We start from the raw sequence: 27952 nt of genomic DNA, 5'->3' as shown, positions 1-27952 counted from the left end.
CATGGCCTGCATAAACTCCATACATACACACACACACACACCATGGCCTGCATAAACTCCATACATACACACACACACACCATGGCCTGCATAAACTCCATACACACACACACACACACACACACACACACACACACACACACACACACACACACACACACACACACACACCATGGCCTGCATAAACTCCATACACACACACACACACACACACACACACACACACACACACGGCCTGCATAAACTCCATACATACACACACACACACACACACCATGGCCTGCATAAACTCCATACATACACACACACACACACCCACCGTGGCCTGCATAAACTCCATACACACACACCCACCGTGGCCTGCATAAACTCCATACACACACACACCATGGCCTGCATAAACTCCACACACACCCACCCATGGCCTGCATAAACTCCATACACACACACCCACCATGGCCTGCATAAACTCCATACACACACACACACACCATGGCCTGCATAAACACACACACCGTGGCCTGCATAAACTACACACACACCCACCATGGCCTGCATAAACTCCATACACACACCCACCATGACCTGCATAAACTAAATACATACACACACCCACCATGGCCTGCATAAACTCCACACACACCATGGACTGCATAAACTCCACACACACACACACACACACACATGGCCTGCCTGCATAAACTCCACACACACACCATGGCCTGCATAAACTCCATACATACACACACACACACACACACACACACCATGGCCTGCATAAACTCCATACACACACACACACCATGGCCTGCATAAACTCCATACATACACACACACACACACACCATGGCCTATAAACACACACACACACACACACACACACATGGCCTGCATAAACTCCACACACACACACACACCATGGCCTGCATAAACTCCATACATACACACACACACCATGGCCTGCATAAACTCCATACACACACACACACATGGCACACAACACACACACACACACACACACACACACACACACACCATGGCCTGCATAAACTCCATACACACACACACTCGTGCAAACACTCCTACTGTGTGAAACCTGTCTGAAATTTGAACTGCAGCTCACAAGGTGTTGTGGACAACCCTAACCATAATGCCAGTTTTAACCCAGTTCTAGGTGGTGTTGCCTTGGCCTGTGTATAACAGGTTCTGACCAGTTGTTGTGTTGTGTCCAAGGCCTGTGGTCTGGTGAAGAACCTGGCCCTGATGACACACATCACCACAGACATGGAGGACGGCCCCATCGTCAAGCTGGCCTTCAACCTGGGAGTGGAGGATGTCAACCTGCTGTGTGGAGAGGAGCTCTCCTACCCAAGTGTCTTCCTGGTCTTCCTCAATGGTGACTGCACACACACAGTTGCGCATACACACCAGACATCCAGAGGCATACACATACAGTGCCTTGTGAAAGTATTCGGCCCCTTTGAACTTTGCGACCTTTTGCCACATTTCAGGCTTCAAACATAAAGATATAAAACTGTATTTTTTTGTGAAGAATCAACAACAAGTGGGACACAATCATGAAGTGGAACGACATTTTTTGGATATTTCAAACTTTTTTAATAAATCAAAAACTGAAAAATTGGGCGTGCAAAATTATTCAGCCCCTTTACTTTCAGTGCAGCAAACTCTCTCCAGAAGTTCAGTGAGGATCTCTGAATGATCCAATGTTGACCTAAATGACTAATGATGATAAATACAATCCATCTGTGTGTAATCAAGTCTCCGTATAAATGCACCTGCACTGTGATAGTCTCAGAGGTCCGTTAAAAGCGCAGAGAGCATCATGAGAGCAGGTGTCAAAGCACCAGAGTGTTCGCAAACCCTTCCACACTGTGGCTCCTCCGTTTCTTCAAGTTTCATATTATGCCCAGATCCCCTGCTGGAGTCTGTGGCCCTGCACACATCGGATTTATTCAGTGGCAAGCTCCAAGTCCTGGATTATGCATTATTTCTGTGTGTGGGTGTGTTCATCTGTAGTCCAGGGGGGGCTGCAGAGGCAAATGTGCCAGCTGATTTAAATATGACACATTTAGAGAAATGTTGATCCTTGCATTGTCCCTGTCAAATAACCCCTAATAAAGTCAAGTCCGTAAGTATTTAGTGTATGGAGCTCTGTGCCTCAAAGTCGGTCTCTCTGGGTGTGTCCATCCTTCACAGGTAACATCCTGGGGGTGATCCGGGACCACCAAAGGCTGGTGTACACCTTCAGACTGATGCGACGGGCTGGATTCATCAACGAGTTTGTGTCCATCTCCACCAACCTAACCGACCGCTGTGTCTACGTCTCCTCAGATGGAGGACGCCTCTGCAGGTAGGGGCACCAGGGACGACATGACACCCCGCCACTGTCTGTGCATGGAGCAGAGTTATAACACAGCCTGGGTTCAGCACCAAAACGTTTTCAACACATTTCTGAAGGTTTAAGTGAGTTTAACTTATTTTTAAACTGATGTTCTTGCTCCTGCCAGACCATATATCATTGTGAAGAAAGGACAGCCAATGGTTAAGAACAAACACATCGAGGAGTTGACCCAGGGATACAGGTGGGCTCCGTTTTATCTCATACAGCTAACGTTATTCAATACAAAGAAACTAGCATCTGCCACCAATGAGTTTAGCTTGTATATGATTGGATTTTAAGCTCAGCCCAGTGTACTTGCCAGAGGGTCAAAATGTTTACATTAGTGGTGGACGTTGTGGGCTTTTTGAAATGCTTGTGTTGATGATCTTTCTGTTTTGTTTCTGTCAGAACCTTTGAGGATTTCCTCCATGAGAGCCTGGTGGAGTACCTAGACGTGAACGAGGAGAATGACTGTCAGATCGCCCTCTATGAGCACATGATTAATAAGTAACTTCTGGCCATGACTCTATACTGTCTGACACGTTAGGCCCCTCTGGTCTAGTTGTTTTCATATGTACTCAATATAGTCTATGCTGCTGAATGTAATTCTCAGTCCCAATGTTCTTGTTTTGTACGTAGGGATACTACACACTTGGAGATTGAGCCCTTCACACTACTAGGGGTCTGTGCTGGTCTGATCCCCTACCCTCATCACAATCAGTCCCCCAGGAACACATACCAGTGTGCTATGGGCAAGCAGGCCATGGGTGAGACACTTCTCCAGTTCTTCAGACTTGCTGGTTCCTCTGCTTCGGTCTGTAGAAGGTGGCTGTTTTTAAGCTGCACCTTTGATCAGGCATCAGGACTCCTCAGACATCCTCCACGGGAGCAGTGTGTACCGATGTGAACACATTTCTTGTCAGAATGCACTTTGTGTGTGTGATGGAGTGTTTTTGTATCTGCACATGGACATCCAAACATGAGGTGCCTACGTAGGCCCTCCTTTGTGTCCTGTGTGTGTAGAGGCCTTTCCCTGCTAGTCACCCAGTGTCATTAGCAATTCATTGTGTCTGCTGTTAAGTGTGCTCAGGAGGTCAGTGTGCTCAGCTGCGAGGGAGAGACCACAGAGGAGCCCAGGAGCTCCCTGAACCAAAACTTCTCCAAATCACTCCACTAGCATTCACACGAGCCCAGTCACCCCCGTCCCCCTCCCTCCATTCACCCCCCTCCTTCTCCCTCCCCATCTTTACACAAAAACACTGCGACTAGGACTATATTTGTCCTAATATCCTCTGCTGTGTCTGTTTTGTGTGGCCAGGCCTATACATGTGCTAATATGTGTGTGTGACCAGGGGCCTATTATCACAGGGCTCTGTTGCCTAATTGTGAAGTAATAGCATTTGACAAATGTCAAGGCCTCCAGGGAGGCCAGCCTTTATTCCATGGCCTGCCCATCTCCTCTCCACTGTGTTTGTACCAGGGAGCTGGCCCTGGCTCAACCCCGGGCCTCTGGAGAAGCAGGATTAAAAACCACTCCTCCAGGGAGGCCAGCCATTATTCCATGGCCTGCCCATCTCCTCTCCACTGTGTTTGTACCAGGGAGCTGGCCCTGGCTCAACCCCGGGCCTCTGGAGAAGCAGGATTAAAAACCACTCCTCCAGGGAGGCCAGCCATTATTCCATGGCCTGCCCATCTCCTCTCCACTGTGTTTGTACCAGGGAGCTGGCCCTGGCTCAACCCCGGGCCTCTGGAGAAGCAGGATTAAAAACCACTCCCCCAGGGAGGCCAGGCATTATTCCATGGCCTGCCCATCTCCTCTCCACTGTGTTTGTACCAGGGAGCTGGCCCTGGCTCAACCCCGGGCCTCTGGAGAAGCAGGATTAAAAACCACTCCTCCAGGGAGGCCAGGCATTATTCCATGGCCTGCCCATCTCCTCTCCACTGTGTTTGTACCAGGGAGCTGGCCCTGGCTCAACCCCGGGCCTCTGGAGAAGCAGGATTAAAAACCACTCCCCCAGGGAGGCCAGCCATTATTCCATGGCCTGCCCATCTCCTCTCCACTGTGTTTGTACCAGGGAGCTGGCCCTGGCTCAACCCCGGGCCTCTGGAGAAGCAGGATTAAAAACCACTCCCCCAGGGAGGCCAGCCATTATTCCATGGCCTGCCCATCTCCTCTCCACTGTGTTTGTACCAGGGAGCTGGCCCTGGCTCAACCCCGGGCCTCTGGAGAAGCAGGATTAAAAACCACTCCCCCAGGGAGGCCAGCCATTATTCCATGGCCTGCCCATCTCCTCTCCACTGTGTTTGTACCAGGGAGCTGGCCCTGGCTCAACCCCGGGCCTCTGGAGAAGCAGGATTAAAAACCACTCCCCCAGGGAGGCCAGCCATTATTCCATGGCCTGCCCATCTCCTCTCCACTGTGTTTGTACCAGGGAGCTGGCCCTGGCTCAACCCCGGGCCTCTGGAGAAGCAGGATTAAAAACCACTCCTCCACTTTTAGGATACTCTCTGATGTGATACACTGTTTGGTTAAGACGCACACGCAATGGAATAAATCTGGGATTTAAATATGTTTCCTTAAATTGAAAATTTGTAATTACTTTTGTTTATTCTTTATTCTTAAGATATACTGAATGAGTTTTGAATTATTTCTCAGACAATTGAGTAATCAAATATTTTACGTTTTGAAGAATACATTTTAAAAAGTCCATTGTAATTTTATTTCCATGGTTTCTCCTGTCAGGTACGATTGGCTATAACCAGAGGAACCGTATAGACACTCTGATGTACCTGCTGGGCTACCCTCAGAAGCCCATGGTCAAGACTAGAACCATAGAGCTGATAGACTTTGAGAAACTGCCTGCGGGCCAGAACGCCACAGTGGCTGTGATGAGCTACAGCGGCTACGACATAGAGGACGCTCTGATCCTCAACAAGGCCTCTCTAGACAGAGGTGAGTTACTGATCTATCTCTATAGGCTAAGAAGGAAAATTTGACGAAAAACTAGCAATGTACTCTCAATACAATGTAATGTGTTTAAATTACAAGTGTCAATAACTTCTTGGCTGCTGCTCTACTGGTTGCTGGCCTCCTGGCTGCTGCCCTACTGCCCTCCAGGCTGCTGCTCTGCTGCCCTCCTGGCTGCTGCCCTCCTGGCTGCCTGGCTGCTGCCCTCTTCTGAACATAGTCATTGATGTATTTTAGATGTAGTGCTCTTGTTACTGTCCTGAAATACAAAAAGTACTGGTATAAATAATTATTTGCGATACTGAACTCTCTGTCCCTCATCTTCCATTTATTCTGCCTCAGGATTTGGAAGATGCCTGGTCTACAAGAACGCTAAGTGCACGTTGAGGCGCTACACCAACCAGACCTTTGACAAGGTGATGGGTCCCATGCTGGATGCGGCCACACGCAAGCCCATCTGGAGGCACAATATCCTGGATGCTGATGGCATCTGCTGCCCTGGTGAGTAGCACCCTTCAGCAGGACTCCTGGAGAAGGACTCAACCCGCTCTGTTACTCTAGAATCTCACTGTCACCCATTTGATTATTGCAACCATTTGGTTACATCCTTATCTCCACATGGAAACGTGTTGAAGGATGTATTTGTGTTTTATGTATAAAGTATCCTAAAACATTTGATGTAATTGATCTGATATTCATGCATACAGAATTAGTAAATATGGAATTCATTAATATTGTGTGTCTCCCAGGTGAGAAGGTGGAGAATAAGCAGGTGCTGGTGAACAAATCCATGCCCACTGTCACCCAGACACCACTGGAGGGCAGTGCCCAGCCAGGACAGCCCCAGTACAGAGATGTGCCCGTTAGGTGGGAGTGCCTTCTCCCCTCATCACCCCCCCAGTTAACAATACCACAAACTCCCTGAACTATTAATATAACGTTCGTTCCTCATCTACCTAGGGCTATGACTATACCACTATCACAATATTTTTTTACCATGGCAAAAATGTTAACATCAAACAGACTTCACTTTTTGGTCCTGTTTTAAAAACCTGCTGTTTCCAACATTTTAGGGCTGTCTTCGTAAAAAAGTTAAATCTCCTTGATGTTTTTGTTTCCTTTGCACGTTACGAATTAGTATCCCGATACTGTTTTTGTCCCGGCCCTGCTACCATCTCTTCTGACCTTTGAGCAAAATACTTAGTTTCCCCCATATGACGGTAAACAAGCCATGTCAGATCAGGTCAGCTGTTACCTCTGTTCTCTTGTCTACAGTTACAAGGGCTCCACAGACTCCTACATCGAGAAGGTGATGATCTCCTCCAACGCAGACGATGCTTTCCTCATCAAGATCCTGCTGAGACAGACCAGGAGACCAGAGATAGGAGACAAGTTCAGCAGTCGGCACGGACAGAAAGGTACAACTGACCCTCCCTGATCTACCCTCCGAGCCATTTACATGTTAGTCATTTAGCAGACGCTCTTATCCAGAGCTACTTAGTTGGTGCATTCATCTTAGCATCGCTAGGTGGGACAAGCCATATTCATATAGTACTTATGGGGGGGGCAAGGCCTGAGACATCTGCATGAACTCTGACACTAGAGGGCATGCATATTACACATTGTTTACAAACTGAAATAGGACATTCCTTTGCAACAATCTGTGTGTCTGCGTGCACGTGTGTTGAGTCAGCGCCCCCTTCTCCTCATCTTTTAGAGGGGTTTCCTGCGCCAGACTATGCAAATGTATTAGACCCTAGCAGTACACTGCTTCTCCTGGGAAAATGTTTTACAACCACCATTTTGCTGCTGCACCTACCTCTAGATGAGGCCTGTATGATGCTTTTAATCAGAAAGCCACCTCGGGCCGTGCATAATTTACTCACTTCATTAAAGGGATCGCTGCTGGGGCAGACCGGTCAGTATAGTCCCGTGACTATGTCCACTGTCTCTTACAGGAGGAGTGAAGGGTCTCCAAGGGCTTAGGCCTAGCATTTGGGAAAGGCTGGAGTGAAGAAATGGTAGTATTGTACTGTGGCACTGGTGGGATGTTTTGGGTTGTTTGGTGTTACTGCACTGAAGAGTTATTTGGGGCTGAAGAGATGTTTTTGCAGCCATCTTTAGGAGGGTTATGTTCTGGCTGACTATACTGTTGGGATGGAATTAGCTTTATAGGGGCAAATGTCTCAAAGTAGTAATTTACATGGGCCAGCCCCCTAGAGGTTTGCCAATGAGCTTCAGCCTCTTACAATTTGAGTGACAGCTAGCAAGATGTGCACACACAGCAGAGTGAGGGAGAGCACAACGACGTGGTGCATATACAGTTGAAGTTGGAAGTTTACATACTTAGGTTGGAGTCATTAACTCGTTTTTCAACCACTCCTCAAAATTCTTGTTAATAAACTATAGTTTTGGCAAGTCGGATAGAACATCTGCTTTTGTGCATGACACAAGTCATTTTTCCAACAATTGTTTACAGACAGATTATTTCACTGTATCACAATTCCACTGGGTCAGAAGTTTACATACACTTAGTTGACTGTGCCTTTAAACAGCTTGGAAAATTCCAGAAAATGTCATGGCTTTAGAAGCTTCGATAGGCTAATTGACATAATTTGAGTCAATTGGAGGTGTACCTGTGGATGTATTTCAATGCCTACCTTCAAACTCAATGCCTCTTTGCTTGACATCATGGGAAAATCGAAAGAAATCACTGAAGTCAGGTTCATCCTTGGGAGCAATTTCCAGACGCCTGAAGGTAACACGTTCATCTGTACAAACAATAGTACACAAGTATAAACACCATTGGACCACACAGCCATAATACCGCTCAGGAAGGAGACTCATTGTCTCCTAGAGATGAATGTACTTTGGTGTGAACTGCAAATCAATCCCAGAACAACAGCAAAGGACCTTGTGAAGATGCTGGAGGAAATGGGTCCTATATCGCCCTAACCTGAAAGGCCACTCAGCAAGCAAGAAGCCACTGCTCATGACTCGTCTCATATTCTCTGGTCAGCAGAATAAGTTAATTATTTACCACACAAAGATGTTGGCTGTGCAGGCCAGGGGTGGTGAGTGGGGGTTGTTGAGTGCTGTGTGCCCATTGTCCTTGCTGCCAGTGTGGACCTGTATAGGGTGTGATGGAGGCCTCTAGACCATCATCACTGTCTTGCATTTTCTGATTTATATGCCTCTTATCATTCACTTTCACACACAACCAACAACACCAAGGATGTCTGCTATGAGAACTAGTCTCTCCCTCTCTCATTTATCTCTTGCCTGCTCCTCTCTCTCCTTGGTCCTCTTGCCTGTTGCTCTGCCCTTTTCCAGTCTTCATTTTTCTTTCGAACTGTTTACCCCCCTCTCTACCCAGGGTTTTTCTTTATTTTTACCATTTTCTACATTGTAGTTTGTCTTCACTGTTATTATGTCTGTGGAGGGGATTTTAAACTCAATTGGACAGCACAAATCAAAATAGGAAAATGAGTCTCTAGTTGCTAAAAATATAAATAGGATTTAGGACTGCTTGATGTATGGTGTGACATCCACACCTGCCACACTAAATACTCCAGGTTAGACTACTTTTTAATGTACAATGCAGATAGACACAGGCTAAAGTCACTCTGCCCGATCCTACAATCCTTATCAGATCATAATGGAGTTTACCTTACTCTACACCTTGATGGCAAACCAAGAAATACTATATGGCGACTTAATACAAGCATGCTGAATGATCCAGATTTCAAGGACTCAATAAAGACAGAATTGAACATTTATCTGGAGAATAATGATAACGGGGAAGTATCTCCTGCTATATTGTGATATGAAGCTAAGGCGGTTATTAGAGGAAAGATCATAGCCACATCATCTCTCAAGAAAAAGATTAAAGCACAGAAACTACTGAAATTACAGGAAACATTAGAACGGTCTCATAGTCCATACAAAGACCCTCTTATATTACGAGCGATTCAAAAGGTAAAAGAGGAAATTGACCAGATTTATAGAGAAGTAGAGAAAAAGCTCATGTTCCTGAAACAATGATATTATGAAGCAGGTTCAAAGGCTACCAAATTACTAGCATGGAGACTCAGAAAACAACCATTTTCAAAATAAAAGACCCCAAATCAAAGAAGATCACAATTAAATTAGATGAAATACAGAATGCATTTGAATCATGTTACACATCTGTACAAGCAACCAGAGAAGGCAGATGCACAGACAATAGAGCATTCTTTGAACTCATTTGATCTCCCCTCAATTGGGACAGAGCAAAATGATACTTACTTTAGAAATATCCACTGGAGAAATGAATAAAGCAATATCTCAACTAAAAGTAAACAAGTCTCCAGGCACTGATGGCTTCCCTTCAGAATGGTTCAAGACCTTCAGAGAACAACTAACACCTCTACAATTAAAGCATGCTTTAAGGACTCTACGGCAGGGGGGGGTCTTCCACCATCGTGGAGAGAGGCTATCATGTCTGTAATCCCAAAAGTGGGTAAAGATCAGATGGAATGCAGTTCATATATCAAATGTATTTCTATAGCCCTTCTTTCATCAGCTGATATCTCAAAGAGCTGTACAGAAACCCAGCCCAAAACCCCAAACAGCAAGCAATGCAGGTGTAGAAGCACGGTGGCTAGGAAAAACTCCCTAGAAAGGCCCAAACCTAGGAAGAAACCTAGAGGAACCAGGCTATGAGGGATGGCCAGTCCTCTTCTGGCTGTGCCGGTTGGAGATTATAACAGAACGTGGCCAAGATGTTCATAAATGACCAGCATGGTCAAATAATAATAATCACAGTGGTTGTCGAGGGTGCAGAAAGTCAGCACTTCAGGAGTAAATGTCATTTGGCTTTTCATAGCCGTTCATTCAGAGTATCTCTACCGCTCCTGCTGTCTCCAGACAATTGAAAACAGCAGGTCTGGGACAGGTAGCACGTCCGGTGAACAGGTCAGGTTTCCATAGCTGCAGGCAGAACAGTTGAAACTGGAGCAGCAGCACGGCCAGGTGGACTGGGGAGAGCAAGGAGTCATCATGCCAGGTAGTCCTGAGGCATGGTCCTAGGGCTCAGGTCCTAGAGAGAATTAGAGAGAGCATACTTAAATTCACACAGGACACCGGATAAGACAGGAGTACTCCAGATATAACAGACTGATCCTAGCCCCGGACACATAAACTACTGCAGCATAAATACTGGAGGCTGAGACAGGAGGGGTCATGAGACACTGTGGCCCCATCCGATGATACCCCCGGACAGGGCCAAACAGGCAGGATATAACCCCACCCACTTTGCCAAAGCACAGCCCCCACACCACTGATAGATATAGACTTATCGCATTTACATTACATTTACATTTAAGTCATTTAGCAGACGCTCTTATCCAGAGCGACTTACAAATTGGTGCATTCACCTTATGACATCCAGTGGAACAGCCACTTTACAATAGTGCATGTAAATCTTTTGGGGGGGGGGGAGAAGGATTACTTTATCCTATCCTAGGTATTCCTTAAAGAGGTGGGGTTTCAGGTGTCTCCGGAAGGTGGTGATTGACTCCGCTGTCCTGGCGTCGTGAGGGAGTTTGTTCCACCATTGGGGGGCCAGAGCAGCGAACAGTTTTGACTGGGCTGAGCGGGAACTGTACTTCCTCAGTGGTAGGGAGGCGAGCAGGCCAGAGGTGGATGAACGCAGTGCCCTTGTTTGGGTGTAGGGCCTGATCAGAGCCTGGAGGTACTGAGGTGCCGTTCCCCTCACAGCTCCGTAGGCAAGCACCATGGTCTTGTAGCGGATGCGAGCTTCAACTGGAAGCCAGTGGAGAGAGCGGAGGAGCGGGGTGACGTGAGAGAACTTGGGAAGGTTGAACACCAGACGGGCTGCGGCGTTCTGGATGAGTTGTAGGGGTTTAATGGCACAGGCAGGGAGCCCAGCCAACAGCGAGTTGCAGTAATCCAGACGGGAGATGACAAGTGCCTGGATTAGGACCTGCGCCGCTTCCTGTGTGAGGCAGGGTCGTACTCTGCGGATGTTGTAGAGCATGAACCTACAGGAACGGGCCACCGCCTTGATGTTAGTTGAGAACGACAGGGTGTTGTCCAGGATCACGCCAAGGTTCTTAGCGCTCTGGGAGGAGGACACAATGGAGTTGTCAACCGTGATGGCGAGATCATGGAACGGGCAGTCCTTCCCCGGGAGGAAGAGCAGCTCCGTCTTGCCGAGGTTCAGCTTGAGGTGGTGATCCGTCATTCACACTGATATGTCTGCCAGACATGCAGAGATGCGATTCGCCACCTGGTCATCAGAAGGGGGAAAGGAGAAGATTAATTGTGTGTCGTCTGCATAGCAATGATAGGAGAGACCATGTGAGGTTATGACAGAGCCAAGTGACTTGGTGTATAGCGAGAATAGGAGAGGGCCTAGAACAGAGCCCTGGGGGACACCAGTGGTGAGAGCGCGTGGTGAGGAGACAGATTCTCACCACGCCACCTGGTAGGAGCGACCTGTCAGGTAGGACGCAATCCAAGCGTGGGCCGCGCCGGAGATGCCCAACTCGGAGAGGGTGGAGAGGGAGGATCTGATGGTTCACAGTATCGAAGGCAGCCGATAGGTCTAGAAGGATGAGAGCAGAGGAGAGAGAGTTAGCTTTAGCGGTGCGGAGCGCCTCCGTGATACAGAGAAGAGCAGTCTCAGTTGAATGACTAGTCTTGAAACCTGACTGATTTGGATCAAGAAGGTCATTCTGAGAGAGATAGCGGGAGAGCTGGCCAAGGACGGCACGTTCAAGAGTTTTGGGGAGAAAAGAAAGAAGGGATACTGGTCTGTAGTTGTTGACATCGGAGGGATCGAGTGTAGGTTTTTTCAGAAGGGGTGCAACTCTCGCTCTCTTGAAGACGGAAGGGACGTAGCCAGCGGTCAGGGATGAGTTGATGAGCAAGGTGAGGTAAGGGAGAAGGTCTCCGGAAATGGTCTGGAGAAGAGAGGAGGGGATAGGGTCAAGCGGGCAGGTTGTTGGGCGGCCGGCCGTCACAAGACGCGAGATTTCATCTGGAGAGAGAGGGGAGAAGGAGGTCAGAGCACAGGGTAGGGCAGTGTGAGCAGAACCAGCGGTGTCGTTTGACTTAGCAAACGAGGATCGGATGTCGTCGACCTTCTTTTCAAAATGGTTGACGAAGTCATCTGCAGAGAGGGAGGAGGGGGGCGGGAGGAGGATTCAGGAGGGAGGAGAAGGTGGCAAAGAGCTTCCTAGGGTTAGAGGCAGATGCTTGGAATTTAGAGTGGTAGAAAGTGGCTTTAGCAGCAGAGACAGAGGAGGCTGCCCGGAGCCCTGTTCTGTGAGCTCGCAATGAGTCGTCGAGCCACGGAGCGGGAGGGGAGGACCGAGCCGGCCTGGAGGATAGGGGACATAGAGAGTCAAAGGATGCAGAAAGGGAGGAGAGGAGGGTTGAGGAGGCGGAATCAGGAGATAGGTTGGAGAAGGTTTGAGCAGAGGGAAGAGATGATAGGATGGAAGAGGAGAGAGTAGCGGGGGAGAGAGAGCGAAGGTTGGGACGGCGCGATACCATCCGAGTAGGGGCAGTGTGGGAAGTGTTGGATGAGAGCGAGAGGGAAAAGGATACAAGGTAGTGGTCGGAGACTTGGAGGGGAGTTGCAATGAGGTTAGTGGAAGAACAGCATCTAGTAAAGATGAGGTCGAGCGTATTGCCTGCCTTGTGAGTAGGGGGGGAAGGTGAGAGGGTGAGGTCAAAAGAGGAGAGGAGTGGAAAGAAGGAGGCAGACAGGAATGAGTCAAAGGTAGACGTGGGGAGGTTAAAGTCGCCCAGAACTGTGAGAGGTGAGCCGTCCTCAGGAAAGGAGCTTATCAAGGCATCAAGCTCATTGATGAACTCTCAGAGGGGACCTGGAGGGCGATAAATGATAAGGATGTTAATCTTGAAAGGGCTGGTAACTGTGACAGCATGAAATTCAAAGGAGGCGATAGACAGATGGGTAAGGGGAGAAAGAGAGAATGACCTCTTGGGAGAGATGAGGATCCCGGTGCCACCACCCCGCTGACCAGATGCTCTCGGGGTGTGCGAGAACACGTGGGCGGACGAAGAGAGAGCAGTAGGAGTAGCAGTGTTATCTGTGGTGATCCATGTTTCCGTCAGTGCCAAGAAGTCGAGGGACTGGAGGGAGGCATAGGCTGAGATGAACTCTGCCTTGTTGGCCGCAGATCGGCAGTTCCAGAGGCTACCGGAGACCTGGAACTCCACGTGGGTCGTGCGCGCTGGGACCACCAGATTAGGGTGGCCGCGGCCACGCGGTGTGGAGCGTTTGTATGGTCTGTGCAGAGAGGAGAGAACAGGGATAGACAGACACACAGTTGACAGGCTACAGAAGAGGCTACGCTAATGCAAGGAGATTGGAATGACAAGTGGACTACACGTCTCGAATGTTCAGAAAGTTAAGCTTACGTAGCAAGAATCTTATTGACTAAAATGATTAAAATGATACAGTACTGCTGAAGTAGGCTAGCTGGCATTGGCTGCGTTGTTGACTTTGTAGGCTAGCTGGCAGTGGCTGCGTTGTTGACACTACACTAATCAAGTCGTTCCGTTGAGTGTAATAGTTTCTACAGTGCTGCTATTCGGGGGCTAGCTGGCTAGCTAGCAGTGTTGATTACGTTACGTTGCGTTAAAAGAACGACAATAGCTGGCTAGCTAACCTAGAAAATCGCTCTAGACTACACAATTATCTTTGATACACAGACGGCTATGTAGCTAGCTATGTAGCTACGATCAAACAAATCAAACCGTTGTGCTGTAATGAAATGAAATGAAAATGTGATACTACCTGTGGAGCGAAGCGGAATGCGACCGGGTTGTTGAGTGCGGAAGTTCTATTCAGTAGACGTTGGCTAGCTGTTGGCTAGCTAGCAGTGTCTCCTACGTTAAGGACGACAAATAGCTGGCTAGCTAACCTCGGTAAATTAAGATAATCACTCTAAGACTACACGCTCTAAACTACACAATTATCTTGGATACGAAGACAGCAAAGACAACTATGTAGCTAGCTAACACTACACTAATCAAGTCGTTCAGTTGAGTGTAATAGTTTCTACAGTGCTGCTATTCGGTAGACGGTGGACGTTTGCTAGCTGGCTAGCTGCTGGGCAGATAGCAGTGTAGTCTACGTTAGGACGACGAAATACGAAGTTGCAATAGAAGTGCTGACTGTTTCACTTTGTTGTCCTCTCTTTTCCTTTTTCTTCTGTCCTTCTTTTGTCCTTATTTTGTCTTCCTTTCTTCTGTTAACTAGATATTTTTTGTTGTTATTCTTTGATATCATATCAAATATCATATATCGCAATTCTTAACACGGCTTATGAACTATATGAATCAATAATAGCCAAAAGTGAATGGAGAACATAATCCCAGAATTGATTGACAGAGATCAAACTGGTTTCATCAAAATAGGCAGACACAGGACAACATAAGGAGAACACTACATGTCATGGACCACATTACTCAGAATAAGACACATGCAATATTAATCAGAATAGATGCAGAAACAGCATTTGATTCAGTGGGAAGGGATTACCTATTCCAAGTATTGGAATGATTTGGTTTCATAAAGAAGTGATTAGTGTATCAAATCACTGTATTCATGTCTGTGACTGCTAGAATAAAGATAAATGGACATTAGTCACAAATTTAAAAAAAAAAAATGAGCGACAGGCAAGACAAGGCTGTAATCTTTCACCCACACTCTTCTCCTTCTACCTTGAACCATTAGCACAGGCAATAAGACAGGACCCAACCTTAGAGGGAATAACAATAAGAGGCAGTGAACATAAGATATGCATGTATGCTGATGACGTTGTGTTATTCCTTAAAGACCCAGGCTCAAGTGTACCTAGATTGATGGATATTTTACAAACATTTGGAACATATTCAGTGTATGTGCTTAACGTACAGTCGTGGCCAAAAGTTTAGAGAGTGACACAAATATTCATTTTCAAAGTCTGCTGCCTCTGTGTGTATGATGGCAAATTGCATATACTCCAGAATGATATGAAGAGTGATCAGATTAATTGCAATTAATTGCAAAGTCCGCCTTTACCATGCAAATGAACTGAACCCCCAAAAAAAACATTTCGACTGCATTTCAGCCCTGCCACAAAAGGACCAGCTGACATGTCAGTGATTATATTGTTAACACAGGTGTGAGTGTTGACAAGGCTGGAGATCACTCTGTCATGCTGGTAGAGTTCGAATAACAGACTGGAAGCTTCAAAAGTAGGATGGTGCTTGGAATCATTGTTATTCCTCTGTCAACCATGGTTACCTGCAAGGAAACATGTGCAGTCATCATTGCTTTGCACAAAAAGGGCTTCACAGGCAAGGATATTGCTGCCAGTAAGATTGCACCTACATCAACCATTTATCGGATCATCAAGAACTTCAAGGTTCAATTGTTGTGAAGAAAGCTTCAGGGCCCCCAAGAAAGTCCAGCAAGCGCCAGGACCTTCTCCTAAAGTTGATTCAGCTGCGGGATACAGTACAGAGCTTGCTCAGGAATGGCAGCAGGCAGGTGTGAGTGCATCTGCATGCACAGTGAGGCAAAGACTTTTGGAGAATGGCCTGGTTTCAAGAAGGGCATCAAAGAAGCCACTTCTCTCCAGGAAAAACATCAGGGACAGACTGATATTCTGCAAAAGGTACAGGGATTGGACTGCTGAGAACTATGGTAAAGTAATTTTCTCTGAATCCCCTTTCCGATTGTTTGGGCCAAGGGAGTGGGCTCACTCACAATTTTGCCCAATAACACAGCCATGAATAAAGAATGGTACCAACACATCCTCCGAGAGCAACTTCTCCCAACCATCCAGGAACAGTTTGGTGACGAACAGCGCCTTTTCCAGCATGATGGAGCACCTTGCCATAAGGCAAAAGTGATAACTAAGTGGCTCGGGGAACAAACATTGATATTTTGGGTCCATGGCCAGGACACTCCCCAGACCTTAATCCCATTGAAGATGTGGTCAATCCTCAAGAGGCGGGTGGACAAACAAAAACCCACAAATTCTGACAAACTCCAAGCATTGATTATGCAAGAATGGGCTGCATTGCAAATATTGACTCTTTGCATCAACTTTGTGTAATTGTCAATAAAAGCCTTTGACACTTGTTATTATACTTCAGTATTCCATAGTAACATCTGACAAAAATATCTAGAGATACTGAAGCTGCAAACTTTTTGGAAATTAATATTTGTGTCATTCTCAAACCTTTTGGCCACGACTGTACACAAGACCCAAGCCCTTGTATATAATTATACCCCACAGGAAGAGCTGAAGAGTAGGTGTAACTTCCACTGGACCTCTTCATCCATTAAATATATTGGAGTATATCTACCAAGAGATACAGCCAAACTTTATTACATGAATTATCACATCAACAAGAAAATATATGATAACCTGGACATCGAAACTAACTGGGGAGAAATTAGTTCTAACATTTGAAAAATAATAGGATTTGACATAGAACAAACATTAATTTCTTTGTACTTGGGTGAAATACCTGTTAACTTTATTTGTACTTTTTTTGTGTAAAAATATATGTATTAACACATGGAATCATGTAACCAAAAACGTGTTCAACAAATCAAAATATATTTTATATTTGAGATTCTTCAAATTTGCCTCCCTTTGCCTTGATGACAGCTTCGCACACTTTTGGCATTCTCTCAACCAGCTTCATGAGGTAGTCAACTGGAATGCATTTCAATTGACAGGTGTGCCTCTTTAAAAGTTCATTTGGAATTTCTTCATTAATGCGTTTGAGTCAGTTGTGTTGTGACAAGGTAGAGGTGGTATACAGAAGATACCCCTTTTTTATTTTTTTAATATTATGGCAAGAACATCTCAAATAATCAAAGAGAAATGACCGTCCATTACTTTAACCTCTCTGGGATATGTGGGACGCTAGCGTCCTACCTGGTCTAAAGCCAGGGAAAATGCAGAGCGCCAAATTCAAATAAATTACTGTGTAAAAATCTAACTTTCATTAATTAAATCACACATGCAAGATAGCAAATTAAGCTACACTTGTTGTGAATCCAGCCAACCTGTCAGATTTCAAAAAGGCTTTTCTGCGAAAGCAAACAATGCTATTATCTGAGGATAGCACCTCCGTAAACAAAGAGAAAGCATATTTCAAACCTGCAGGCGCGACACAAAACGCAGAAATAAAAATATAATTCATGCCTTACCTTTGACGGGCCTCTTTTGTTGGAACTCCAATATGTCCCATAAACATCACAAATGGTCCTTTTGTTAGATTAATTCCGTCGATATATATCCAAAATGTCCATTTTTTTTGGCGCGTTTGATCCAGAAAAACACCGGTTCCAACTTGAGCAACGTGACTACAAAATATCTCAAAGTTACCTGTAAACTTTGCCAAAACATTTCAAACTACTTTTGTAATACAACTTTAGGTATATTTTAATATAAATAATCAATCGAATTGAAGACTGGATGATCTGTGTTCAATACAGGAGTAAAACAAACTGTAGCATGCTTTTTGGTCACGCGCCTTTATCTAACAGTACACTTCAAGTGACCCTCGTTCAAGATGACCGTACTTCTTCATTACACAAAGGAATAACCTCAACCAATTTCTAAAGACTGTTGACATCCAGTGGAAGCGATAGGAACTGCAAGAAGGTCCCTTAGAAATCTGGATTCCCAATGAAACCTCATTGAAAAGAGTGACTTTAAAAAAATCTTGAGGGTGGATCACTCTCATATCTTTTGGGCCTGCCCCGCAATCGAAACTAACTGGGGAGAAATTAGTTCTAACATTTGAAAAATAATAGGATTTGACATAGAACAAACATTAATTTCTTTGTACTTGGGTGAAATACCTGATAACTTTATTTGTACTTTTTTTGTGTAAAAATATATGTATTAACACATGGAATCATGTAACCAAAAACGTGTTAAACCCCTCCTCGGGGTTTCGCCTGCTAAATAAGTTCTGTTATACTCACAGACATGATTCAAACAGTTTTAGAAACTTCAGTGTTTTCTATCCCAATCTACTAATAATACGCATATCTTATCTTCTGGGGATGATTAACAGGCAGTTGAATTTGGGCATGCATTTCATCCGGACGTGAAAATACTGCTGCCTGTCACCAAGAAGTTAAGACATGAAGGTCAGTCAACTTTTAAAGTTCTTGACATTTTCCTTTTATCTGAAGTGCAGTCGCTAAAACCAAGCGCTATGATGAAACTGGCTCTCATAAGGACCGCCACAGTAAAGGAAGACCCAGAGTTATTTTTGCTGCAGAGGATAAGTTCATTAGTTGCAGCCCAAATAAATGCTTCAGAGTTCAAGTAACAGACACATCTCATCATAAACTGTTCAGAGGAGATTGCGTGAAGGAGACCTTCATGGTTGAATTGCTGCAAAGAAACCACTACTAAAGGACACCAATAAGAAAACGAGACTTGCTTGGGCCAAGACACACGAGCAATGGACATTAGACTGGTGAAATATGTCCTTTGGCCTGATGGTCCCAACCGCTGTTTCTTTGTGAGACGTAGACTAGGTGAATGGATGGATCTCGGCATGTGTGGTTCCCACTGTGAAGCATGGAGGAGGTGGTGTGGGGGTGTTTTTCCAGTGACACTGTCAGTGAATTATTTAGAATTCAAGGTTCACTTTACCAGCATGGTTACCACAGCATTCTGCAGCTTTACCCCATCTGGTTTGCACTTAGGACTATAATTTGTTTTTCAACAGAACAATGACCCAAAACACACCTCCCAGACTGTGTAAGGGCTATTTGACCAAGAAGGAGAATGATGGAGTGCTGCATCAGATGACCTGACCTCCACAATCCCCCGACCTCAACCCAATTGAGATGTTTGGGATGAGTTGGACCGTAGAGTGACGGAAAAGCAGCCAACAAGTGCTCAATATATATGGGGACGCATTCAAGACGGTTGGAAAATCATTCTAGGTGAAGTTGGTTGAGAGAATGCCAAGAGTGTGCAAAGCTGTCAAAGGGTGAATATTTGGATTTAACACTTTTGGTTACTACATGATTCCATATGTGTTATTTCATTGTTTTAATGTCTTCACTATTATTCTACAATGTAGAAAATAGTGAAAAATAAAGAAACCCTTGAATGAGTTGGTGTGTCCAAATTAGAGGTCGACCGATTTATGATTTTTCAACGACTATACCGATTTATTGGAGGACAAAAAAAGCCTATACCGATTTAAACGGACAATTTATTTATATTTTGTATTATTTTTATGTATTATTTATTTGTAATAATGACAATTACAACAATACTGAATGAACACTTATTTTAACTTAATATAATACATCAATAAAATCAGTTTAGCCTCAAATAAATCATGAAACATGTTCAATTTGGTTTAAATAATGCAAAACAAAGTGTTGGAGAAGAAAGTAAAAGTACAATATGTGCCATGTAAGAAAGCTAACGTTTAAGTTCCTTGCTCAGAACATGAGAACATATGAAAGCTGGTGGTTCCTTTTAACACGAGTATTCAATATTCCCAGGTAAGAAGTTTTAGGTTGTAGTTATTATAGGAATTACAGGGATATTTCTTTCTATACCATTTGTATTTCATTAACCTTTGACTATTGGATGTTCTTATAGGCACTTTAGTATTGCCAGTGTAACAGTATAGCTTCTGTACCTCTTCTCGCTCCTACCTGGGCTCGAACCAGGAACACAACGACAACAGCCACCCTCGAAGCAGCTTTACCCATGCAGAGCAAGGGGAACAACTACTCCAAGTCTCAGAGCGAGTGACATTTGAAACGCTATTAGCGGACACCCCGCTAACTAGCTAGCCATTTCACATCACGTCGTTACACCAGCCTAATCTCGGGAGTTGATAGGCTTGAAGTCATAAACAGCGGAGCTGCTGGTAAAACGCACGAAAGTGCTGTTTGAATGAATGCTAATGAGCCTGCTGGTGCCTACCATCACTCAGTCAGACTGCTCTATCAAATCATAGACTTAATTATAACATAATAACACACAGAAATGGGAGCCTCAGGTCATTCTGGTCGAATCCGGAAACTATCATCTCGAAAACAAGACGTTTATTCTTTCAGTGGAATACGGAACCGTTCCGTGTTTTATCTAACGGGTGGCATCCATCAGTCTAAATATTCCTGTTACATTGTACAACCTTCAATGTTATGTCATAATTACGTAAAATTCTGGCAAATTAGTTCGAAATGAGCCAGGCTGCCCAAACTGTTGCATATACCCTGACTCTGCGTGCAATGAAAGCAATAGATGTGACACAATTTCACCTGGTTAATATTGCCTGCTGACCTGGATTTCTTTTAGCTAAATATGCAGGTTTAAATATATATATATATATATATATATATATATACTTCTGTGTATTGATTTTCAGAAAGGCATTGATGTTTATGGTTAGGTACACTTTGGAGCAACGGCCGTCCTTTTTCGCGAATGTGCACTGCATCGATTATACGTGGACACGCTAGATAAACGAGTAATATCATCAACCATGTGTAGTTACAACTAGTGATTATGATTGATTAAGTTTAATGCTAGCTAGCAACTTATCTTGGCTTCTTACTGCATTCGCGTAACAGGTGGGCTCCTCGTGAGGCAGGTGGTTAGAGCGTTGGACTAGTTAACTGTAAGGTTGCAAGATTGAATCCCTGAGTTGACAAGGTAAAAATCTGTCGTTCTGCCCCTGAACAAGGCAGTTAACCCACCATTCCTAGGCCATCATTGAAAATAAGAACGTGTTTTTAGGTGAAAAAAATCTGCAAAATCGGTGTCCAGAAATTACCGATTTCCGCTTGTTATGAAAACTTGAAATCGGCCCTAATTAATCAGCCATTCCGATTAATCGGTCGACCTCTAGTCCAAACCATTGACTGGTACTGTGTATGTTTTACTTTTTGGTACATTTATATTTTACACTCCAGATACACACTTATATAAACAAACAACAACTTAGACACTTTCGAACAATGTCTAAATATTATCTGCCCAATGCATTATTGTTTGCCATGTGGCCTTAAATTGTACCAGTTAGTTTTTCTTGGTCACCCATGCTATTTCAATATTTAATAATAAATCATTTAGATTTGTCCATTGTGTTTATGATGGGAGTTTGATTGTCTTTTATTATACATTTTTTCCAGATGAGTGATGACTAGAGAGTCATCCAGCCCATTGTATCTCACTACACCCCTATATGACTTGAAATATGCAGACAGATGGATTAAAAGTATGTTTATATTGTAATACTTCTGACAGCCAACTTTCTACCTCTGCCCACAACTTCCGAACTTTATAGCATTCTCATAAATCATGGACTGTTTAATTATTTGTTTTACACTTAAGACATGACTCTGCCATTGTGCTGTAGAATTTGTGAATTGTGTCTCTTGTATAATAAATTCAATCCGGTTAAGGTAACTCATTTCGTTAGTTATGCTCCAACTTTCCCTCCATCTTGTGCCAACATCAGTTATTTTTTTTAGTCTAAGTTCCAGTAGTTCATATTTTTTTCCTTAAAGATTGTCAGTAGGATATGCTCTCTGCAAGCTCTCATGCACTTGTGGATGACTGCTCCACATCTTAATGATATATGTCACTCCAGGGAAATGGGTTGAAGGCATTTCTGTTTTATGTAATATTCTAACTTTGTTTTGTTATCCTCATGTATAATACACACAACTACAGGAACATTTGTTTAAGTGATGTTTTGAACCAGGCCGTGTCATTCCCCATCTAGAGAACAACCGGTCCTAGAGTGTGTTGCCAGACTGGATTTTCCCCTGTGCACTGAATAATTTTTTTGATGTCCTGTTGAGTTGATCCCTCTCTGGGCTGGACTGACAACGCTGTGTGTGTAATCCTGGTCTCACCGTCAGGTTAAGCACTTCTCCACTTCCTGCTCATGCTCTTCTCACACTTTTTTTTTTTTTTCATTTGCAAATGGGCCTACAATCTGTTTGCTCTGGCCAGGTAAGGAAGAGTGCCTCGGTCCCTGGGCAAACATTTATACTCACACTTAAGGCCTCCAGTCCCAGGCAGCTACTGGTGGTCTGGAGCCCTTCTCACATGTGACTTTAAAGAAGGCCCCACCAGACCACAGCAGCATGGAAGTGTTGCACTGGGGGTAACGGTTAGCGTGGAACTACCCTGCAAGTGTCAGGTTTTTCTTTGGTTATTGGTGTTTTTAGCATTCTTCGCTAGAAGCAGTAATCGGAGGCAGAAATTAAAAGCGCAAGTCACTGGCAATTAAACGCTTCAGAGACGTGGCTAGAAACTCTTGAAATGGACTTAAAGCGTATAAAGACACTTCAGCATTGCAAGCTCACTTCACTCACTCACTATAGCATATCTTATTGATTACAGTGGGTACTTTTCATCCACGCATTAAAAATGTTGATATGCTTATGCTAAATATCCAGTATAATCTGTACCTACATTTGGGCCTCTAACTCTATCTCCCTCTCTGTGGTTTGTGACAGGTGTATGTGGACTTATCGTTCCTCAGGAGGACATGCCCTTCTGTGACTCGGGCATCTGCCCTGATATCATCATGAACCCGCACGGCTACCCCTCCAGAATGACGGTACGGTACCACCACACAATTCAACATCACCTATTCTTTGCTTTGGGGGACACAAGGACCCACTCATGGGAACTGAATGTGAGAGATCAGACTCTGTTTGGTTATCAAAATATCCCAAGGTTCACCTGGCTTTTTAATTGTTTTGTTAAGAGTTTATAGTTTAAAACCTAGCCCACAAAGCCTTCGACAGCTCTCACTCACTTTCTCCACTTAATTTCTTTGATACACCAGCAGAAGCCCAACTCTCATTCTTCACAAGTTTCAATTGGCCCTTTTTGTTTTAGACAAAGTGCTCATTATTCCCCCTACTCTATTGGCTGGAGTATCATTGGCCTCCAGAACACATGTCCATTGGCTGGGTTTGGACTCCCGAGTGGTGCAGCGATATGAGGCACTGCATCTCAGTGTAGGAGGCGTCGCTACAGTCCCTGGTTTGAATCCAGGCTATATCACTTCCGGCCGTGATTTGGGTGGTCCCATAGGGTGGCGCACAATTGGCCCAGTGTCGCCAGGATAGGCCGCCATTGTAAATAAGAACTTGTTCTTAACTGACTTGCCTAGTTAAATTTAAAAAATAACGTCCATTGACAACAGTAAGCAGGCAATCTTACTGTTCACTATAGGGCTGGGCGATATGGCCCAAACCTCATATCCCGATAACAATGCATATCACGATATAGCACATTTTCTGTCAATTCAATTAATAAATAGTATGTTTTTAATGACCACACGTAAAGGCCTTTTTCCTATTACATGTTGAATTATACTCAACAAATAAAAGGTACTTACTCATATTTGATTATTTCTCCTTTTATTTAGAACATTTGTGCAAATTTTCAATTAAGCATGTTAATGTTATTAATGTATAAAATCTAAAATGCAAATAAACCCTTCAACTATAGATTCAAACAAAATAGAGGCCTAAAAATTGTTTATTTCTGGGAGCTTGCATGCATTGGCATTAATATGTGTCCCATATCAATTTGGTACCTTGGGTCGAGTGTTGTCACCTACTCACGAAACCCCTATTTCTCGACCGTGTAAATTGAGGCCATGTCTTTGCAGATGTAAATTGTAACGGCAGCTGTTATCGCCTTCCATCTTCGTGATTATTTTCCATATAGTGTGCCGTGTGCGAAAGCCTCTTGCAATGTCTGAGTCGGGGGTTTGTTTTGAGCACTCGACTACATTTCACATGATTATTGCGTAGGTGGTAAGAGGTTAGTAGTGTTTGAGCCTGTTGTCGAGACCGGCCTGCAGCATGTTTTGCAGAGGACGGTTGTCTGGGGAAACGCATTTCATGCAATTCTACATCATTTCAGAAGACTGGAGACTTGAGCAGAATATTTTTTTAATACCTCAAGTTGATTGAAATTACAGGCTACATTAACACTGACAATCTGAGATCAACAAAAACAACCTTGTCTTGATTCCATCAATAGTCTAGGCCTCGGTGTGTAAAGACATAAATATTGTACAATATGAAGAGGACATTACAGTTCCAGTTTCACTGACTCACCCAATGATGCGCAGCTCACTCACCAGTGATGGCCAATTCGCTTGTGCCAAAAGCTTCTCTTGTTTTACTTTGTAAAATAATGCTGTTCGCTCAATAGACCTATTTGGAAGTTGGAAGAAGCTTCTGTCTTGGTAGCCTAAAGGCCGATTTTAGTTTTTTTTCAGTGGGATCCATTTGCTTCCCAACCTGTATTTGAAATATTGCAAAAGGCCTGTTTTTGTCTGCATGCTGTTCAATTCAGATCAAACTTTATTTGTCACATGCGCCGAATACAACAAGTGTAGACTTCACCATGAAATGCTTACTTACAAGCCCTTAACTCTTCTTGAACTGCACTGTTGGTAAAACATTTTTTTGCCAAGTAGACTAAAATAAAAGTAACACAATTAAGAATAACAATAATGAGGCTATATACAGTGGACACCGGTACCAAGTCAGTGTGCGGGGATAAAGGCTAGTTGAGATTACATGTAGGTGGGGGTGAAGTGACTATGCATAGATAACAAGCAAACTGCGAGTAGCAGCAGTGCACAAAGGGGGGGTTGGGTTGGGTCGATGTAAATTGTCCGGTGGTTATTTTTATTAATTGTTCAGCAGTCTTATGGCTTGGGGATAGAAACTTTTGAGGAGCCTTTTTGGTCTTAGACTTGGCACTCCGGAACCTGCGGTAGCAGAGAGAACAGTCTAGCTTGGGTGACTGGAGTCTCTGACAATTTTATGGGCTTTCCTCTGACACTGCCTATTATTTAGGTCCTGGATGGCAGGAACATTGGCCCCAGTGATGTACTGGGCCGTTCGCACTACCCTCTGTGGTACCTTAAGGTCAGATGCCGAGCAGTTGCCGTACCAGGCGGTGACGCAAACGGTCAGGATGCTCTCGATGGTGCAGCTGTAGAACCTTTTTACATGGGTCCCCAGATCCTCAACCTTTTCCCCTCAGGAAACTGAAAAGATTTTTGCCGTGCCCTCTTCACGACTGTCTTGGTGTGTTTGGACCATGATAGTTTGTTGGTGATGTGGACACCAAGTTACTTAACTCTTGACCTGCTCCACTACATCCCGTCGATGTCAATGGGGGCCTGTTCAGCCCGTCTTTTCCTGTAGTCCCTCGATCGGCTCCTTTGTCTTGCTCACATTGAGGGAGAGGTTGTTGTCCTGGCACCACACTGCCAGTTCTCTGACCTCCCTATAGGCCATCTCATCATTGTCAGTGATCAGGCCTACCACTTGTGTCGCAAACTTAATGATGGTGTTGGAGTCGTGTTTGGCCACGCAGTCGTGGGTGAACAGGGAATACTGGAGGGGACTGAGTACACACCCCTGAGGGGCCCCAGTGTTAAGGGTCAGCGTGGCAGACGTATTGTTGCCTACTCTTACCACCTTGGGGCGGCCCGTCAAAGTCCAGGATCCAGTTGCAGAGGGAGGTGTTTAGTCCCAGAGTCCTTAGCTTAGTGAAGAACTTCATGGGCACTATGGTGTTGAATGCTGAGCTGTAGTCAATGAACAGCATTCGCACATAGGTGTTCCTTTTGTCCAGGTGAGAAAGGGCAGTGTGGAGTGCGATTGAGATTGCGTCATCTGTGGATCTGTTGGGGCGGTATGCGAATTGGAGTGGGTCTAAGGTGTCCGGAGGATGCTGTTGATGTGAGCCATGACCAGCCTTTCAAAGCACTTAATGGCTACTGATGTGAGTGCCATGGGGTGGTAATAATTTAGGCAGGTTACCTTCGCTTCCTTGGGCACAGGGACTATGGTGGTCTGCTTGAAACATGTAGGTATTACAGACTCGGTAAGGGAGAGGTTGAAAATGTAAATGAAGACTCTTGACAGTTGGTCCATGCATGCTTTGAGTAAATGTCCTGGTTATCCATCTGGCCCAGCAGCTTTGAAAGTTGACCTGTTGAGCGTTATCACACAGTTATCCAGAACATCTGGTGCTCTCGTGCATGCTTCAGTGTAGCTTGCCTCTAAGCAAGCATAAAAGGCATTTTGGTTGTCTTGTAGGCTGGCGTCAGTGGGCAGCTCATCTCTGGGTTTCCCTTTGTAGTCCGTAATCGTTTTCAAGCCTTGTCAGAGCCGGTGTAGTCGGATTCAATCTTTATCCTGTATTGATGCTTTGCTTGTTTGATGGTTCATCTGAGGGCATAGCGTGATTTCTTATAAGCGTCTCGATTAGTCTCCCACTCCTTGAAAGCGTTAGGTCTAGCCTTTAACTCGGTGTGGATGTTGCCTGTAATCCATGGCTTCTGGTTGGGATATGTACGTACAGTCACTGTGGGGATGATGTCGTCAATGCACTTATTGATGAAGCCGATGACTGAGGTGGTGTACTCCTCAATGCCATTGGATGAATCCAGGAACATATTCCAGTCTGTGCTTGCGAAACAGTCCTGTAATGTAGCATCTGTCATGTGACCACTTCCGAATTGAGCAAGTGCATTAAAGTCCCTGGCCACTAGGACCGCCACTTCTGGGTGAGCATTTTCTTGTTTACTTTTGGCCTTGTAGAGTTGGTTGAGAGCGGTCTTAGTGCCAGCTTCATTCTGTGGCAGTAAGTAGACTGCTACGAATAATATAGACCGTGTGGTCTACAGCTTATCATAAGGTACTCTTCCTCAGGCGAGCAATACCTTTAAACTTCTTTAATATTAGACAAATGCACACACACACACCCCTCGTCTTACCAGAGGTAGAGTCTCTGTTCTGCCGGTGCATGGAAAATCGTGCTAGCTCTATTGTCTGCATCTTCATTCAGCCACGTCTCAGGGGAACATAAGATGTTAGTTTTTAATATCCCGTTGGTAGGATAATCTTAATCCTAGGTCATACATTTTATTTTCCAATGATTGCACGTTAGCAGGAAGAACGGGTGGGAGTTTACTCGCTCGCCTCCATATTCTCAGGAGGCTGCCCGATCTGCTCCCCTTTTCCTCAATCTTTTCTTCATGCAAAAGGCGGGTATCTGGGCCTGTTCCCGTGAAAGCAGGATATCCTTCTCGTCGGACTCGTTAAAGGAAAACGTTTTTTTCCAGTCCGCGGTGAGTAATCGCTGTTCTGATGTCCATAAGTTGTTTTCGGTCATAAGAGACGGTAGCAGCAACATTATGTACATAATAAGTTAAAAAACTAACAAAATAGCACAATTGGTTGGGAGAATGTAAAACGTCAGCCATGTTTTTCGGCCCCATCATTTGACACTGACAGATTTGCTGCCCGTTCCCAACTAGGCTAATCCTTGTTATTGGGCTAAACACAATCCACAGCTGGGCAATTATTTTAAGAAGCATTATTGAATTTCTTTCTGAACAGACAGCAGTAATTCTAACTTTGGCAAATGTATTTCAATTTTTCAAGCATGCTGGGGCACCTCCAGCACCCTTCCCACGGCTATGAT

The 27952-nt window shown here is 44.7% G+C and overlaps 1 protein-coding gene across 2 annotated transcripts in view; it reads left to right on the top strand.

Moving 5' to 3' along the window:
• Window positions 1-27952, top strand: part of LOC118396033 (DNA-directed RNA polymerase III subunit RPC2) — a 70264-nt gene that overhangs the window by 37871 nt on the left and 4441 nt on the right. The window contains exons 15-24 of one of the 2 annotated variants that reach the window (XM_052466001.1): window positions 1234-1396; window positions 2218-2371; window positions 2529-2603; window positions 2810-2904; window positions 3037-3168; window positions 5145-5354; window positions 5712-5870; window positions 6119-6236; window positions 6645-6787; window positions 22936-23039. In XM_052466001.1, the coding sequence (XP_052321961.1) occupies window positions 1234-1396; window positions 2218-2371; window positions 2529-2603; window positions 2810-2904; window positions 3037-3168; window positions 5145-5354; window positions 5712-5870; window positions 6119-6236; window positions 6645-6787; window positions 22936-23039 (1353 nt within the window). Of the gene's footprint in view, window positions 1-1233; window positions 1397-2217; window positions 2372-2528; window positions 2604-2809; window positions 2909-3036; window positions 3169-5144; window positions 5355-5711; window positions 5871-6118; window positions 6237-6644; window positions 6788-22935; window positions 23040-27952 lie in introns of both variants that reach the window. The other variant, XM_052466000.1, reaches the window with a different exon arrangement.

The sequence above is a fragment of the Oncorhynchus keta genome, chromosome 17 (genome assembly GCF_023373465.1).
Source record: "Oncorhynchus keta strain PuntledgeMale-10-30-2019 chromosome 17, Oket_V2, whole genome shotgun sequence".
In the NCBI taxonomy this organism is placed as follows: domain Eukaryota; kingdom Metazoa; phylum Chordata; class Actinopteri; order Salmoniformes; family Salmonidae; genus Oncorhynchus; species Oncorhynchus keta.
The sequence above is the reverse complement of the archived record's forward strand: the minus strand, read 5'-3'. Positions and strand labels throughout refer to the sequence as shown.